The following is a 17,839-nucleotide window of genomic DNA, read 5'->3' on the forward strand; positions in this document are numbered from 1 at the left end:
CCGCCCCCGCCCCGCCCCCGCCGCGGAAGGGCGGCAGCGCCGGCCAATGGCGAGCTCCCCAGGGCCAGCCACGGCGACTGGGAATCAGGAACCCGTCCCGCCCACCACGCGCTCCGCCCCGCCTCCGCCCCGCCTACCAATGGCGAGCGGCGTTGGGCACGCCGGCCGCTGATTGGCTGCGCTCGGCACGCTCGGGGCGGCGGCGCGCGGCGGCGGCGGCGGCGGCGGCGGCGCGGGAGATTCGGAGCAGGAGCCGGGTGTCGCGGACGGCATGGAGGACTACGAGCAGGAGCTGCGCGGCGTGGAGGATGACTTCCACAGCCAGTTCGCGGCCGAGCTGGAGGTGCTGGCCGAGCTGGAAGGTGGGGCGCGGCCCCGTCAGGGACTGCTCGGGAGGCGGCGGGCCGCGCAGCCCGGGGTCGGGAGCCGGGACGGAGGCCGCCTCGCGGGGGCGCGCGGGGGCCGGGGGCTTCCTCGCCGCTGGCGGGATCCGCTGTCCCGGGGCGGCCGCCGAGAACCTCCTCTCCCCGCAGGGGCGTCGACTCCATCGCCCTCCGGGGTCCCCGCGCCCCCTGCGGGCCGGCCCCCGCGGACGTTCGAGGAGGCCCTCGCCGGAGGGGCCGCGGCCTCCCGCCCCGCCGCAGCCGCCTCTCCGGGCAGCAGCCGGGGCCGCGCCAGCAAGAGGCAGGTGGACGCGGGCCCGCCGCCGGCCGGGTCCCCGCCCCGCAGTAGGTCGCGGCGTCGCCCCAGGGCCTCGGGTGGGGCGAGGCTGGGAGGCCCCTGGCTCCTTGTCTGTGTCTCCCGCAGCGCCCAGGATCAAACGGCCCCGGCTGCAGGTGGCCAAGAGGCTGAACTTCAGGTCGGAGGAGCTGGAGGGGCCGCCGCCGCCCGCCACCCCACCGAGGGACATCACCCCTCCGCCTGGCCCTGAGGACCTCGCCGAGCTGTGGGGCCGTGGGTGTGTGGCTCGCATACGGGTGTCCCACCCCATTTGCCTTGTGGGACTCAGGTGCAACCCTCCTGTTTCCTGGAAGATGCCTGGGGAATGGGGAGGGTTCCGCGGCTCAGGGCGGCGTCGGACTCGTGTCCACTGGTGACCCGAGGCTTGAGTTTTTGCCACTGATCCCTGGTCTCTCTCCAGAGCCTCAGAGGCTGCTGCCGACGTGGGTCTCACACAGGCCTCACCAGCCCCCCGAAATCCTGTCCTGAGACGGCCCCCCATCTTCGAGGACTATGTTCACGTGACATCCACGGAGGGCGTCCGGGCCTTTCTGGTGCTGCGTGCTGACCCCATGGGCACGGGGGTGCAGGTGGGTGCAGCGACACGTCATGGCCTGGGGCTGCCGGTGGCTGTGGCCTTCCCGCATGGTGGATGGGCTGGTGCTGCTCAGGAAGGTGTCCTGGGAGCCCTCACCTGGGCCGTTTGCTTAAAGCGGGTCCTGTGCACACCGCCAGGGGCTGCAGAGGGGCGGGCTGCTTCGTGGGGTGCTGCAGGGTCCAGCCCCGCAGGGTCTAGCGGGTGTTCTTTTGTGTTCGGAGACAACGGATCGTAGAAAAGAGAGATGCAAGATGCAGAGATAAGAGACCTCAGCTGGGTTGGGGGCCCCTGCTGGCAAGGCGTGGAGTCCAGCAGTGGCCCCAAATGCCTGGACGATCCTATTTATTGTCTGCGAGGCAGGGGGCAGGGTAGGGAGAGTGATTTAGCTGACATGATTGGTAGGGTCAAGCAAATCACGTTCTTACAATATGGGGGGCCGCGTGGGTACTGTGCAGAGGGCCCCTCCCTCTCAGGTGGCCGGTGGAAGGAGCGGAGGCTCCTATATCGGTTTCTTTCTATGCACTTACCAGAGAGATCAAAGGCTTTTTAGGATTTCTATATTCCTGCTTTTCACAGCTTCTAAGAATTTACAAGGGAGCATTGGGTGGGAAAGGGGAACATGAAGGTGGACACAGATGGGGACCGTCCGAGCACAGCACCACGGAGAGGTGTTTAAGCCCCTGGATGTCTTCGGGCCGGCCTGGCAGGGTCAGACCTTCCTCGAGAGCCGGCAGAGCAGAGTGTTTTCTGAACTCCCCAGTGATAGGGAAACTCCCCCTCACGGCCTGCTAAGTAAGGGGCACCTCCCCAGACGCTGGCACTCACCTTCTGATCACTTCTCACAATGTCCCTTCAGTTCCTGATTATGTTTCACCCGATTATGCCTATTTTGTAGGAGTAAAGATATTCTTGCGGCAAAGCAAAGGTTAATAGAGAATAGTGATGTAATAGGATTAATTATGTGATAAGCTTAGTATCTAACTTGTGTCATTTCTGTCAGTAATCGTTTGTCATGCTGTAACTAATTGGTAAGTGTGCTGTGTTGCTGTATCTGAGTAATCATTTATCACCCGGGACAGTTGTGTCTTCAGTGTCTTGCCGTGGCACCTGGGCAACTTTCTTCCCACAGCGTGCAGCCTTAGAGGACACACCCTCCCCCCCCGGGGCTGCCGTCCAGCCTGTTTGCGTGGCCTAGGGGTGGAGAGGGCCTCCTCCCTGCTTCCCCTCCCACGTGTGCCCTCCCTGTTCTCCTTCCTGGTGAAGCTACCCCTCGATTCTCCTCTGTAGATGCCCCATCTGGGTGGCTTCCTTCCTTTGGCCCCCCTGTCCAGTCTCCCACCGCCCCACTGGCCAGCTTACTGGGGTTGTCCCACCTGGGTCCCTGAGCGCTGATGGGGGCTGAGGTGAACCCCTTGACCTGGGAAGGCTCCAGAGGCAACCGTGTCCCTCCCTTCCCCACAGAGTCCTCTCCCCCACGTCCCATGGCGAGGCGGTGGCCAGCTGGACCTGTTGGGTGTGTCCTTCGCCTCCCTGAAGGAGCAGGTCGACAGCGAGGTTGGGGCTGAGGGTTTGATGGGGAGGTGGGGGGGTGCTGGGGCCGCCTGAGCCCTCCTGATCCCAGCCTGTGTTTGCACAGCGGCGGCAGCGGCTGCTCCAGGAGGCCCAGCAGCTCTCAGACACCCTGCACAGGTGACTCGGCCGGCCCTTCTGCCCTGGGGACCCTTTTGGGCTCTTGCATCAACTCCTAGCTCGTATTGGTGAGGCGTGGGTCAGCATGGCTCCCTGTGAGGGGTTTGTGGCTCAGGGCAGGGTCCTCTCCAGCCTCAGGTCAGAGGAGGAGGAGGCAGCGCAGCCTGAGGAGGCCCCCGAGAAGGAGCTGGCTGCCGGCCAAGACGCCTCCCCCCACTGCCTCTGGGTGGACGAGTTTGCGCCCCGGCACTACACGGAGCTGCTCAGTGATGACGTGAGGTCTTGTTCTCGCTCAAGTGTGACCGGCTCCCTCTGTTCCCACGAGGGAAGAACCTGGGCCTGCTGGTCTTTGCACAGCCAGTTCGCTGGGCCTCAGGGATGGAGGGGGGACTCTGGTCTGCCCCCTGGAGCTGTAGGCGGGAGCTGAGCACAGGGCTGTGTGCTGCTGGCCTCCCGTGACCTGTGAGCCTGGCCAGGGGTCCAGGTTGTCCCCGGATCCAAGCCTCTGTCCCCTTTCCCACCTTCACAGCAGCCCACACCGGGGTGCCCCTGGGGAGGGCAGGGGCCTCCCCTATGGGTTGGGGACAGAGCCCCTGGTGTGAGCCCCTCGGTCACTCACCTACAGGGAGACGGGGGTGGCCATTCATCCCGAGGCTGGGTGTCCCATTGGGGTCCCGGGGCTCACGGTGGCAGGCTGACTCCCTGTGCCTGGAGGTGGTGCCCTCAGGCTGTGCGTCCCCTCCCTCAGTTCACCAACCGCTGCCTGCTCAAGTGGCTGAAGCTGTGGGACCTGGTGGTGTTTGGCCACGAGAGGCCTGCCCGGAAGCCCAGGCCCAGTGTTGAGCCAGCCCGGGCCAGCAAGGAGGCCACAGCCCCAGGCAAGTGGAAAAGCCATGAGCAGGTGCTGGAGGAGACGCTGGAGGCCGGACTGGACCCGAGCCAGCGGCCACGGCACAAGGTGAGCCCTTCCTGCTGTGCGCCAGCACCAAGCCTGAGGCTTTGCACTGGATGGCTGGCACCCTCGCAGCCTCCGGGTTCTATAAGGCTTTTTCTAGGAGGCTGGGCGTGGTGACTTGAGGGTCTTGGCGTGAAACACCATTAACACCAGTTAGAACTGGAATCTGTTTCAGTGACAAGTCGGGGGAAGTCAGTGCCCCTAAAAGGCTCTGCATCTGGCCAGGATGATCTAGGTGGATGGTTGGTGGTTTCTGGGGGCCAGGCACGTCGGTACCAGCTGTGTCTCGTCTGTACAAACCTTACACTGCACGGGTTTTTTTCTGTTGCCTTCTTGGTGCGTGAACGTGGCCAGTTTTGTTCTTGTTGGCGGGCTGGGGAGCGCCCAGCCTGTGGGGCACACGTTGCTGTCCCTGGCCGCTGGCCGGGCGCGTTCTGTGGGTGCGGGACACACCACGTCTCTGTCTCCCTGGGCTGCAGGTGGCGCTGCTGTGCGGGCCCCCGGGGTTGGGGAAGACCACTCTGGCACACGTGATTGCACGGCACGCGGGGTACTCTGTGGTGGAGGTGAACGCCAGGTGGGTGGCTCTCATGTCCGTCCTGCTGTGTTTCAGCCTGGCTGTGGAGCTGAGACTGGGGGTGGATGCTCCTGACGCTCCCGTCTTGAGGGTGGGGGCAGGGGGAGCCTGCGGCTGTGGGCTGGGGAAATGTGTCCTTCTTCGGGATTCACGGGGTCACCGCAGCCACGTCACATGGCAGTCTCAGTGTAGGGACGGCAGCCCTGGTCTCGGGAGGCTCCCCTGCCAGGGACACCGGCTGCCCTGATCCCGGACCTCACCGTTCCAGTGACGACCGCAGCCCCGAGGTCTTCCGCACACGCATCGAGGCGGCGACGCAGATGGAGTCGGTGCTGGGTGCTCGTGGGAAGCCCAACTGCCTGGTCATCGATGAGATCGACGGGGCCCCCATGGTGGGCTCCCTGATGCCTGGGAGGGCGGGCAGACGGGCACCGGGGCCCAGGCTCACTGTCTGCTTCACCTCCCTCAAGGCTGCCATCAGCGTCCTCCTGAGCATCCTGAACCGCAAGGGCCCGCAGGAGGCGGAGCTCCAGGGCCAGGCTGTGCCTTTGAGTGGTGGCCGGCGGCGCCGGGCGGAGGGGGGACTGCTGATGAGGCCCATTATCTGCATTTGCAATGACCAGTGAGTGTGGGCGGGTGCTGCGGTCAGGAGAGGCCCCGGCCCGTGCCATGCCCCGGGCTGTGGTGCCCACCTTGGGTCCCTGGCGCTGCTGCCCCTCCTCAGGTTCGTGCCATCCCTGCGGCAGCTGAAGCAGCAGGCCTTCCTGCTGCACTTCCCGCCGACTCTGCCCTCGAGGCTGGTGCAGCGTCTCCAGGAGGTCAGTGGGGCCCAGGGAGCTGCCCGGCCGATGGCCGACGCAGGGTTGGGGGCGTGGCCTCGTCCTAGCCCCGGTTTCCCTGTCCCCTCCCTGTGGAGCCCCCGGTAACCCCGGCAGGGTGGGGCACATGCTGGGACCCTCCGCAGCCTACTTCTCCTGCAGGTCTCCCTGCGGCGGGGCTTGAGGGCCGACCCTGGGGTGCTGGCTGCCCTCTGCGAGAAAACGGACAATGACATTCGGGCCTGCATCAACACCCTGCAGGTCGGGGGCGGGCCGGTGCCGAGTGGGGCGGGAAGGGGTTGGGAGTTGGCTGCCTCTTATGCTTCTCCCACTCGTCCAGTTTTTGCACAGCCGGGGCCAGCGGGAGCTGAGCGTGCGGGACGTGCGGGCCACACGCGTGGGCCTCAAGGACCAGCGCAGAGGGCTCTTCTCAGTGTGGCAGGAGGTCTTCCAGCTGCCTCGAGCCCAGAGGTGGGCGACACGGCCTTGGCTCAGACAGCCGTGGGGCCTGGGCCCCGGGATGCTGGCCCTCCGTGCAGACCAGCGCAGCCGAGCTGGGAACTCCGTGTCCTGAGTCCGTGGCTGCCTGCCAGCTTCCAGGGCCCTCCTGGCCTTTTCCTGGCTTGTTTTGCCACCCAGCCTTGGTGGCTCAGCCATGGAGGCCACCAGGGCCCCTGTGGGAAGGACGCCCTGATTCTGTGGGGTCCCCCGGGGGCCCCGCAGCTCGGCTTCCACCTCTGGCCCAGCTGCACCCTCAGTTTTGCCACATTCGGTCTGGGCTGTGGTGTCCGTACCCCTGCCTGCCCATACCGCGAGGTCTCCTGTGGGTGGAAGCAGCCAGCACGTCTGTGTGGCCTGGTGCGGGGCCCCAGGGGGTGCCGGTCTGGTTGTTCCCTGGGGCATGAGAGGTGCCAGCCTGGGGCTGCGGGACGTGCTGCTCCTGGCCTGGACCCCGGGGTCGGGGGTGGGCTCACTCTGGGGTCTCCTGGACCCAGAGGGTCAGGACAGGGCTCCTCCTCACGTTGAGGGAGGTTTTCAGGGAGTTGAGGGCAGGTTGTGTCCCCAGCTGTCTCCACGTGAGCGAGGGAGTGAGGGCCCTGCTGAGAAGCGTGGACTGGGGCTGCCTCCGCTTGCACACGGGCCCGTCCAGCTTCAGTCCCCCATCTGCAGGCGCCGTGTGGGCCAGGACCCTGCCCTGCCTGCCGACACGCTCCTGCTGGGTGACAGGGACGCGGGCTCCCTGACCTCGGCCTCGCAGCGATTCTACCACGTTCTGCACGCGGCTGCCTCTGCGGGCGAGCACGAGAAGGTGGTCCAGGTACTTGCCCTCCACCAAAATCCCCGCTGGGGGCCGCTTGGTCAGGGCCTGGGCTGTGCCCTTGCCCCTGCCGGCCCTCCGTGAGGAGGGGAGATGCCTCGGGGTGCTGAGAGAGGGAGACGGGCGTTGGGAGATGGGGCACCAGGAGGCCTCTGAGGTGGGGAGCCGGAGCCCGGGGGGGCGGGTGGCTGTAGGGCATGGGCTTCGGCAGGCAAGGAGGGAGGGAGCGGGCGTCTGACTGGGGAGGCTGTGGTGGAGGCTGCTCGGGACTCTCAGCCAGTTGGGGTGGAGCCTCTGCCTGACCACCTGGCCTAGGGCTGTGAGGGGCTGGCACGTGGGGTGGAGAGCAGGGCAGTGACGGCTTGGCCTGAGCACGTGGCAGAGGCCTTGCTGCCACCCTACCCCTGGGAGTCCCTGGCTAAGCTACCTACCAACTCTAAGCAGCTTTGGATTAGCGACTGGGGATCCACGACCAATCCTGAAATCTGTGCTGTAGAGACATGGTGTAGGGGGGCGGTGTGGAGCAGCGGGGGTGATGGACTCCGCTGCAGAATGTGGGGGGCCTCCATGCCCTGGATTCTGGTGGGTGGAGCTTCCTCAGGCGGTCTAAGGAAGGGCTGAGCGAGGCTGCACCCCTTTGGCTCCTGGAGGCCACCTGGTGGGCGGTGAACCCCCCCTCAGCCTGTCAAGCTGGAGTGGGGTTGCTTAGGGTGGACCCTCCCCAAACCCCCTGGGCCCTGTGGCTCCTCGATGGTGTTTGCTGCTGCCCCAGACACCCGGCCTCATGGGGCAGGCGGGAGGTGGGGGCCACGGTGGCACGCCTCCCCTGGGGTGTGCAGGAGCTCAGGGTCGCTGGCCGCCTGCAGGGCCTGTTTGACAACTTTCTGCGCCTGCGCCTGCGGGACTCCAGCCTGGGTGCCGTGTGCACGGCCCTCGACTGGCTGGCCTTCGACGACCTGCTGGCACGGGCTGCCCACCACAGCCAGAGCTTCCAGCTGCTGCGCTACCCACCCTTCCTGCCCGTGGCCTTCCACATGCTGTTCGCCTCCAGCCACACGCCCAGGATCACCTTCCCCAGCAGCCAGCAGGAGGTGTGCCCGCCTGAGCCCTCTGTGCCGTCCGTCCGTGTGGCTGCTCCCCTCCCGTTTCCCCACTTGGCCTGGGAGGCCCCGTGACCAGGCCTTGGGTCACCCACTGCCCCAGGCCCAGAACCGGACGAGCCAGATGAGGAACCTGATCCAGACGCTGGTGTCCGGCATCGTGCCAGCCATGCGCAGCCGGGCTACGCCCCAGGCTCTGCTCCTGGACGCCCTCTGCCTGCTCCTCGACATTCTCGCACCCAAGCTGCGCCCTGTGAGTGTCCTTCCTAGGGTGGGGGACTCCCCACCTGCTGCTCCCCCACCCCATGTGAGCACACAGCAGTACAGCCTGCTCAGCCCCCCGCCTGCTGCCCCACCCAGGTCAGCACGCAGCTATACAGTGTCCGCGAGAAGCAACAGCTGGCCAGCCTGGTGGGCACGATGCTTGCCTACAGCCTGACCTACCGCCAGGAGCGCACGCCCGACGGGCAGTACATCTACAGGCTTGAGCCGTGAGTCCCATGGCGCCTGGGGTGGGGGACTGGGGGTGGCGCTCCAGGTGCCAAGGCCCGCGTGGGACCAGGAGTCTTGAGAGCAGTCACGGGAGGGTGTCCGGGGGCGATGGGCGCAGCGCAGCCTTTGCCCAGATGTGACCGTGAGAGGCTGGGCACAGCCGTGGGACCAGAGTTCTGCTGCAGAGCTGCTCCCTGCCTTTGCGTCCCCACGTGGAGCTGCAGCCAGGCAGCCTTGAGAGTCCCACTGTGGGTTGGCCACAGGGTGGCGGGGCTGAGGCACGGGGCAGTGGCCCCGGGGTCCTCCTGCTCCAGCGACGGGACTGGCGTGCAGGACGCCAAGTCACTCTGTGAAACCCTCAGCAGGTTTCGTCATCCTGTGTACGCTTGCAGTTGGGGAAACTGAGGCTTAGGGGTGTTAAACCCGGCTGCTGCAGGGCTGGGGTGCAGTGGTGCCGGGATTCAACCCCACATTCCCGCTCTACTGTTGTGGCGTTTGGTGTGCCCCGTGGGTCTCTGGCCCTGGGCCTGGCCCCACTGACCGGTGCCCTGGTGCCTGCCCACTCTGAGCAGGAACGTGGAAGAGCTCTGCCGCTTCCCTGAGCTGCCTGCCCGCAAGCCCCTCACCTACCAGGCCAAGCAGCTCATTGCCCGAGAGATTGAGGTGGAGAAGATGCGGCGGGCAGAGGCTTCGGCCCGGGCAGGGAACAGCCCCCAGGTGAGCCCACCCAGGTTCTGGAGCAGGTTGATGCCTGGGCATGGACCATCCCCACTGTAGCCCTGTGTGGCCAACCCTGACAGTGCCTGCTTCCTGCAGGTGGATGGGAGCCCGCCAGGGCTCGAGGGTCTGCTGGGGGGCAGTGGGGAGAAAGGGGTGCGGCGACCTGCCCCACGAAACCACGAGCAGCGGCTGGAGCACATCATGAGACGCGCGGCCCCAGAGGAGCAGGTGCGGGACGGGGCAGCAGCAGGGGCGGGGCCCGGGTACCTTTGGGGGGTGGGGCTGGGGCAGCCATGGGGCGGGGCCAGGGTCCCTTTCGGCTGGGGCTGGGGCAGTCGTAGGGCGGGGGCCAGGGTTCCTTTGGGGGTGGGGCCAAATCCACTGTGGGGGGCGCGGGGGGCTGGGGCTGAACCACAGATGGAGTCTGGCTTGGGGTGGGGCTGGCTCAGTGCCCTAAGCCGGACTCTGAAGGTCCAGCTCCCCACTGTCAGCACCACCAGGGTTCCACCGCGCCTGTCTCCTGCCCGGGCAGAAGAGTGACCCTATTGGCTTTCTGCTTGGTCCCTGTCTGAGGAGATGGCAGTGAGGGGTGGGGGGTGCTGGCCTGGGCCAGGTTGGGAAAGGTGTCTCAGAGGCGCTCCGGCCCCTCCTCCCTGGAAAGGCCCTCGGTCCTCCCATCGTGCGCAGGGGCCACATAGGGTGTCTGCCCTACAGGGCTGACCAAACCCTCTTCCCGGTCAGCCTGAGAGGGATTTCTTCGGACGTGTGGTGGTCAGGAGCGTGGCAGCGCCGAGTGCAGGTGTGTGTGGGATTTGCAAGGTTGTGGGGGACCTGGGGTGCCGGGGTCCAGCTGAGGAGCAACGCTGTGGCCCCACAGGGGACACGGCCCCGGAGCAGGACTCAGTGGAGCGGCGCATGGGCACGGCGGTGGGCAGGAGCCAGGTCTGGTTCCGCTTCAACGAGGGCGTGTCCAACGCGGTGCGGCGCAGCCTGTACATCAGAGACTTGCTCTAGTCCTCGGACCCGAGGGACGCCCCGCATCGCTTCCCGCAGGCCGTGCGGGGGACGGAACCCGGAAGCTCTTTATAAAGTCACACCTTTACAGATTGCAGTCACGCGCGAGTGGCGTGGGCTCGCGGGGCGGTGGGAGTGGGCGGGGCAGGGTTCGCGGGGCGGTGGGAGTGGGCGGGGCAGGGTGAGTGGCGGCGCCGCTCACAGGATGGTGCACTTGCCCTTCTCCACCCACGGGTTGTTTTTCATCAGGTCGGGGTTCAGGAAGGGGTCTTTGGGGATCCCATCCTCAATCCACTTCAGCAGCCTGTGGGTGGGCAGGTGGGCGGGCGGTAGGTGAGGGGTAGCACCTAGCCCCGAGGGCCTCGTGCTGCACCTGCCGGTCGGCGCTGGTCTTGGCTATGGAAATGAGCGGCCAGCGCGGGGCAGACAAACGAGAGGCAAATCAGGCGGGTGGGGCACTCACTCGGGGATGGTCTTGGAGGCCGTCTCTCGCTGGTAGGACAGCTGATACTTGAGGCTCTCCACCTCCTTTTTCATCTGCGGCACGTCCCACTCCTCCATGGCGTCGGGGGCTTCGGAATCAGCCAGCCTGGGGCTGGAGAGCACAGGAGGAAGCCTCAGAACCAAGGCCGCCAGCCTGCGGTCCTCACCTCCCCAGCTGCTTCCTCCCCGCAGGCCTGAGCTGAGTCCCCCAGGACGAAGTGGGGAGAGTCCCTGCCACTGCCTGGGCAAGTTCCCTGAGTTCTGCTCTCTCCACCCCTGTCCTTCCCCAGGTCCACAGGTGTTGCTAGGGTGCAGGGCACAGGGCGTGTTCCCACGAGGCCCCAGCCCCCCCTCCCCCAGCGGGGTTAATTAACTGCAGGAGAAACTTTCCATCCTCAGCTACACCCCATCCCCCACACCTGACGAAGGTCCTTTGAAGACAACAGAATGGGTGCCCAGCATGGCAGGTTCCCAGCTCCCACTCTCCCACTGAGGCCCTTGCAGGCTGACCCAGACCATGGTGTGGGGGTGGGCCAGGTCCACTGTGTGCCCTCCCCCCCCACCCCGTTTTGCATGGGCAGAGCCCAGCTCAGAGCCGGTGCCTCCTGGGCAGGGAGGCTTTGCTGCAGATCGCATTTTTGGCAGGTGTAGTGGGGTGGGCTGGGATGGGGTGTGTGCTCAGGACCTTGGGGGCTCAGGCTACATGGCCTGAGTCTGGGATGTGGGCTGTGGGTGGCCCCTGGGTCCCCAGTGTGCTTGGTAACCACACACAGATCACCTGCAGGCATTCTGCTTGTGGCCAGCGTGGGAAAGCCACAGGTTGACACCTCTCAGAACTGTTGGAAGTTCAAGGCGAGGGAAGGGTGGGAAGCCCCCTGCCTCTCCCACCCCCTACCCACTCCCAGGGCTCAGGGAGTCTCACTCTGCCCCAACCCTGGCCCCAATCCCTGAGGTTAGGAGACGGGGCTGGCTTCCTCGACCTTGGGAAGGTGGGTAGGCGGCTGGCGCTGAGTTTGGGGGAGCCTTCCTCTGGCTGTCAAGGGGTCTCCTGGCCCAACAGGCTCCCCATCCCTTTGGTCTCACAGCTGTGCCACCCACCTATGGAGGGGCCCAAGGCCTGGCGCTGGTGGGATCCTGGTTGGTTAATTGGACAGACTGTCAGCAGCTGGGTGGGAGCCCAGGGAGTGGGTGGGGGCAGGTTTCTGGGGGAACCATTAGGGTCATGCAGAGGATTCCCTCCCTCTGTGCGGGCCTTTCCTCAGAGACCCCCACACAGCCACGTGGGTGTGGGTCCGGCTGCCAGGGGGTCCTTGCCCAGCCCTGCCTGCCAGCAGCCCCTGCCCCCAAGCCCAGCCACCTGCCGCGCACACCCCGTGGACGCCCCCAGCCACGGCACTTGGCAGACACTGCGGGGGCGCACGGCGCTCACACGGACCGCGGCTCCCCCGAATCTCATAAGCCGCCGCCCCACTTGCAGCACCACCCGGGAGTTAGGGTGAACCCAGGGGACGAGTTGGGCAAGCCAAAAGCCACGGGCCCTCCCCAGCCCCAGGGGCCTGTTTGGTGGCCCTACCTTGAAAGGTGACAGCGTAGGGACAGTGATGACAACGGCCAGGCGACCGCGAGTGACAGCGAGGGCCAAGTGCTGTGCCGGGAGTCCGCTTGGCAGAGCCCCGCTGGGCCCCGCCCCTCCCGCCACCTGGGCCCTGGCGCCGCCCCACCCTCTCCTCAGGGCTGAGCTGACCCCAGAAAGCTTGTGCTGCCGCCTCCCTGGGGCTCACCCAGCGCATAGACATGCAGCAAGGGGCCAGTGTGGGGCTGCTCCAGTTTCCCCGAGGGGCCAGCTTGGGCACCGGCGGAGCAGTCTCCAACCGGGGGGGGGTGGGTTCCTGGGCTGCATACTCGGGGCCTTTAGCACTCTCTGGTCAGGGCCTTCCCCCTCCAGTGTCCTGGGCCAACCAGGGGGAGTGGGGATGGGGCCAGGACCTGCAGCCTGCGGGATTTGGGTGACCCTCAGCCATGTCCCCCACAGGGCATCCTGTATGGGCCTTGTGGCTCACCCTGGGATGTCAGCCTCTTCCTGCTGAGGACCCTGGGCCTCCAGAGAGCTCCCTGTTCTGTCCCAGCTCCCCATTTCCAGGCCAGTGGTGGGCACAGTGGGCAGCTCCTGAGGGCAGTAGGGTGCCACACTGGTATGCCCTGAGCTGAGGGTGGCATCCTGAGGCATCCCTGACACCAGGCCTGTCGTGGGTGCTATGGGGGTCACTGTCTCGGGAGAGGTGTGTTGGCTGTGCCACTCAGGCTGGGGCCGGGCGGCCTTGAGGCTCTGGGAGGGGCTTCCCTTGGGGGCTTGGCACATGTCAGCCTGCGGAGCTGAGACCTGCCCCTGTTTTTCCTCCAAGTTTCTCTGCGTGTCCTCCACCCGCCCCTGGTGCACCCCTTGGACTCCTGTGGGAGCTGCACCCGGTACACACCAGGCTTCGTCCTGGGTGGGGGTCCCTGGCCCGCAGCAGCTGCCTCCGAGGGTACAGGGCCAAGCTCCCCAAACTCAGTCCTGCAGAGGCTGGGCCACCACGTCCCAGGGAGGACTGGGCCAGGCCCTTCATGGGTGCTCCCAAGGCCAGGGGCCTGTGAGAGGTCACAGGGAACTGCCTGGCCTGCCTCAGGTGGCCCAGAACCCTGCAGGGGTGGTCGGGGGGAGGTGGGCCATGTCCCCCTCGGGCTCCCAGGCCCCTGAGGCCACTCAGCAGGCCTCCCGCTCTCTGTGACTCCAAGAATCGGGGCCACCTGCACCTCCCACCCTGATGTGGGTCGGCTGGTTCAGAGATGCTTCTGGAACTGGGGCACATCAGGGAAGGGATTATTTTTATTATGGATTTGGGGGTGTGGTGGGGGAGCTTAAAGCCCAGGGTGCCAGGCCGCCTCCTCAGACAGATGGCTGCCCCTCCGGGCACGGTGGGGGCTGGATGAGGCTGCCCTGGTGCCTGCCCTGCCCAGCTGGGCCCCTGGGTGCTGTGATTCAGGATGCGCCTTGGTATCTGGGCTGCTGGGGGCACTCTGCCTGGGTGCCAGAGTGGAATGGCTATTGGGGGAGGGGTGTGTACCACCCCAGGATGCGGGCAAGGGGGAGGGGACCCCAAGATGTGTCCCCATGTTCACAGTGACAGCAGGACTCTTTGAACCCCAGGACATGTCCTCCGAGTTCGCTGGGACAGCAGGTGGCCTGGAGCCAGGGCCAGGGTGGGGACACGCTGAGATCTGTGGCTGAGTTGTGAAAACCAGGGGCTCTGCGGCCGCTCTTGGGACCCCAAGAGGCCTTTGCATCTGCTCGTCTGGAAGGAGCTAGGGCATCTCTTAACAGGGTTGCCAAGGCTCTGGGTTCTGGTTTTTGGGCAATTCACTGGACCCAAGTCACTGAGGGTGCCTGAGCTCTATCCAGCACTGCCAGTGTCGCCAGCAGGTCAGGACACGAGTTGGAGTGTGGTGTGGGCCACCAGGATGGCCAAGATGGGCCTTGGGGCCATGTCCTGGAATGAGACTGCCCCGGGGTCCAGGCAGGTCCTGCCAGACCTCAGCGTCTCAGGAAAGAAGAGGCGGGGTGTGCCTACATGGAGGGCCTGGCCTGCCTACCTGAGCAGGGTCTGGGTGACCTCCAAGGCCGAGGGCAGGAGGAGGTTGAGGGAAGTGGGGGCAGGGCCTTGAGTCTGCTCCAGGCCCGTGTCGGGTCCCGTCTCTCACCCCACTTCTGGTCGCTGGGGGGGACACAAGTCACACTCCATGTCCTGTGGACCACCAGGGTCAGAAGCAGGTCTTGTGCTGACCCAGGCGGGTGCAGTAGCCTCTGCTCCTGTGTGAGGGGCTGTGAGACCCCATCCCCAGTAAGACTGGAGTCTCAGACTCCGACATATCTCTTCCTACCTAGGCTGTGCTTGAAGCCCTCAAACACATCCAGGCCCCCCTGGAGCTGGAGTCAGCCTCAGGGTGTACAGTCTGCGTCCCCCGGCCAACAGCGTGACCCGGCTTCAGTGATTTCTGTCAGGAATGGCAGCTGTCCCCCAACGGAGGGACCGCCACCTCACAGCCTCCTAGGAGTTCAGGGGCGTTTTTCTGAAATCAGGCCACTAATTGGGCCGCTGGGTGAGAACACTCCGCTGGCCTAGAAATGGCTGCCAGGGCCCCAGGGGCTCATGACCTGCCAGGAACTGGCTATGCAGCTGGGCCTGGCTTGGGGCGGGGGCGCCGAGAACCCCACCTACGGCCAGCCGAGACTGTGGGGGAGACTCGTGCACCTGGGGCCCCTTCACATTGACTTCAGGACTTGGTCCACACCGGCATGGGGGCCCGGACCCCTTCCTAGTGGGAAGCTGTGGCAGGGTCTCCTGGGACTGGCCTCTGGCGGCGGCCACAGCTGAGTGGGTGATGGAGACAGCCTCCGACATCAGTCAACTCTGCAGGGAAAAGGACCCAGGACCCGCCCTGTTCTCCACCTGCCTGTGCCCTGGGCTCTGCGGAGGGCTCTGTCCCAGGGAACCCTGTGGTCTGCAGCCAACCTCCCTCCAGCCCCAGGGTTACAACAGGCTCCCCAGGTCTGTGAAGCCCTTTCCCCGGAGGCCCGAGGCCCCGGGCAGCCAGGGGTGGGGGGCGGATGGGTGAATGTGTGGGGCCCATGGAAAATACCAAAGGCAGCTCCTCCTCGAATTGACAGGAGCTCATGGCAATGACTGTTACATCACCTGTGGAAGGTTCTAAGTGATTTTCAAAAATAAGCTCTTAAATACAAGTGCAGAAAACCTGAAGGGAATCACGGGCGCGTGGCTGCGTCCACACCTGACCTCCACTGTGTAGTGATGGCCTGCTGGGGCTGGGCCACAGCCTCTATCCCACCGCAGCCTTAGGGAAGCGTGCCTCCCTAGCTGGGTTTACTCCCAACAGCTGTGGGTCAGTGCGTGGTTTCAATTGCCTGAGGACTCCTGCTTAAAAGACGCCCATGTCTTGCAAACCCAGGTATCTCTGTGTTAGCCAGAACCGCAGCTCGAAGCAGGAGGTCCTGGAGGGACAGAAGCAGGCTGGGCGGTGGGTCCCTATGGGCTTCAGATGCCCTAACTCCTGGCCTGAGGACTGGAGGTCAGTGTGTCCCTGAAACAGTGCCAGCTGGGCTGCTGGGGTGGGGTGCTGCTCCCAGGTCTCAGAACGTGAGTGTGTTTAAGGGGAACTGACAGGCAGGGAACAGCCTGCTGGGCTCAGAGGCCCCACAGCCGGCTACACCAAGTTGCTCTCCCAGCAATCGCAGATTTTCCAAACTAGACACAAACTTGCTCAGTAGAGGATGGCGGGAGGTCTTGGGGTGCGCCTTTCCAAGGTCTGTTGGGGAGAGAGTCGGGGCTTCTGCCCCAGGCCACCCTCTGGTGTCGTGGTCCCTGGGTGGCTGTTTTAGGAGCCTGTGGTCCACAGGGTGGTGGCCAGCACCATGCAACAGCTGACAGGGTCTCTGGCTTTGGGATGACGGGGAGGCTGGGTGCAGCGGCTCACACCCGTAATCCCAGCACTTTGGGAGGCTGAGGCTGGAGGATCCCTTGAGCCTGGAAGGTGGATGCTGCCGTGAGCTGTTACCACACCACAGCTCACAACAGGGAGAACTTGTCTCAAAAAAGAAAGAGATGACAAAGGTCCTGTTACCTTGCCCAAGGACACCCAGAAGTTAAGACAGGGTGCTTTGGCCTCTGGCTGTCCCCATGGCTTCGTTAAGACAAATTCCGGGCTGAATGGCCACCACTGTAAATGGGTCAGGGCCCAAGGGCCTGCCCGTACCACTAACCACAGGACATACTGTAAGTCCAGGTTGGTCTCTGAGACCCTGGATGGGTCACACTGCACCCCATCAGGGATTCTGTGACCGCCACTGGAGGTGGCCCCGATTCCAGGGCCAGGGAAACCAGAGTGCCTAGTCTTCCAAATCTGATTGGTACATGGTTTAGGATGGCCCAAGCTGACCAGGACCCCCATGCAGACGGGGCTGCTTGTGGACAGCCAGGTTGCCCCACCATGGGTGAGTCCGTGCACAGCCCACTTCCCACCCTGTGGGTCACAGGCCTTGGGGGTGCATCCTGCTACGTGGACCCCAAGCCCCAACTTGGGCGGCTGGCTCACTTCCTGGCTGTCTCTGCCACCATGTGGGGCAGAAAGAGGCCGGCCTGGATTTCTGAGCTCCTGAAGTTCAGGAATAGCGCGGGCAATTCAGCACAGGGTGTGAGGCACAGACCGTTCCAGGGCCTGGCCTATGCCCACAGGGGATTCCTGCCACACGGGCCGCAAGGCCAACACTGTCTACCCCCAACCCGGGGCATGTCCCAGTGCAGCCCCCAGAACAGACACATGCACCCCAAAAAGGGAGTCAGTGGGGTAGATGCACACATCTGGGGAGCTTTGTGTCACCCCAAGTGGGCCGTAGCCCTGGGCACCTGGTATTCAGCCCCAGGGCTTTGCCAGCAGCAGAAGCCTCGAGGTGCGCAGGGTCTGTGCCAGAGGCCTCCAACCTGCCCTTGTGGGCTCTGCACCCGGGTGCCAGCACCCAGGTCCTGGCAGCGATGGAGAATCTTGCACTCAGAGGGCGGCAGAAAGCCCCTGAGCAGCCCAGGTGTGTGCAGGTGCACACCTGTGGCCGGGGTGGGAGCAAGGGGAGGGAGGAGCTCTGAGGAAGGCACCTGCGTCCCCACAGATCAATCACTTAATATTTGATGTGACCTACACACCTTTTGTTTGCAAAATACAGAAAGTAGAAGGCAGGAAGTAGTGGCTTACACCTGTAATCCCTGCACTTTGAGAGGCCAAGGTGGGAGGATCCCTTGAGCTCAGGAGTTGGAGACTAACCTGGGAAAGTCGGTGAGCCCCAATCTCTACAAAAAGTACAAGAATTAGCCGGGCATGGTGGTGTGTGCCTGTGGTCCCAGCTACTGGGGAGGCTGAGGTGGGAGGATCGCTTGAGCCTGGGAGGTGGAAGCTGCAGTGAGCTGAGATCATCATTGCATTCCAGCCTGGGTGACACAGCAAGACTCGGCCTCAAAAATTGAGGCTGGGCGCGGTGGCTCACGCCTGTAATCCCAGCACTTTGGGAGGCCGAGGCAGGTGGATCACCTGAGGTCAGCAGTTCGAGACCAGCTTGGCCAACACGGCGAATCCCCGTGTCTACTAAAGATACAAAAACTAGCTGGGTGTGGTGGCACATCCATGTAGTCCTAGCTACTTGTGAGGCTGAGGCAGAAGAATCACTTGAACCCGGGAGGCAGAGATCGCAGTGAAATTAGGTCGCACCGTTGCACTTCAGCCTGGGCGACAGAGTGAGACTCTGTCTCAAAAAA

General features: G+C 64.8%; 2 protein-coding genes across 3 annotated transcripts; one reads left to right on the forward strand and one right to left on the reverse strand.

The window, feature by feature from the left end:
* Positions 1-50: 50 nt before the first annotated feature.
* On the forward strand, positions 51-10,096 carry CHTF18 (chromosome transmission fidelity factor 18). 2 transcript variants are annotated; one of them, XM_037732297.1, is made up of 22 exons: positions 51-362; positions 534-728; positions 808-1,009; positions 1,142-1,310; positions 2,780-2,872; positions 2,955-3,007; positions 3,140-3,281; positions 3,756-3,965; positions 4,442-4,539; positions 4,808-4,931; positions 5,010-5,161; positions 5,264-5,357; positions 5,520-5,618; positions 5,698-5,828; positions 6,528-6,675; positions 7,542-7,766; positions 7,879-8,028; positions 8,136-8,266; positions 8,840-8,984; positions 9,084-9,215; positions 9,729-9,786; positions 9,865-10,096. In XM_037732297.1, the coding sequence occupies exons 1-22, from the start codon at positions 272-274 to the stop codon at positions 9,999-10,001; spliced, it is 2,979 nt and encodes a 992-aa protein (XP_037588225.1). In that variant the 5' UTR covers positions 51-271; the 3' UTR covers positions 10,002-10,096. The 2 variants fall into 2 exon arrangements, with proteins under 2 accessions (XP_037588225.1, XP_017366438.1); XM_017510949.2 differs by having other exon boundaries at positions 52-362; positions 808-958.
* Positions 10,074-12,165, reverse strand: GNG13 (G protein subunit gamma 13). The gene is made up of 3 exons (XM_017510953.2): positions 12,058-12,165; positions 10,465-10,596; positions 10,074-10,305 (listed from the first exon to the last, which is right to left on the reverse strand). Exons 2-3 carry the CDS (start codon positions 10,560-10,562, stop codon positions 10,200-10,202), a joined length of 204 nt encoding a protein of 67 aa, XP_017366442.1. The 5' UTR covers positions 10,563-10,596; positions 12,058-12,165; the 3' UTR covers positions 10,074-10,199.
* Positions 12,166-17,839: the final 5,674 nt, after the last annotated feature.

The sequence above is a fragment of the Cebus imitator genome, unplaced genomic scaffold (genome assembly GCF_001604975.1).
Source record: "Cebus imitator isolate Cc_AM_T3 unplaced genomic scaffold, Cebus_imitator-1.0 Scaffold444, whole genome shotgun sequence".
NCBI lineage: Eukaryota > Metazoa > Chordata > Mammalia > Primates > Cebidae > Cebus > Cebus imitator.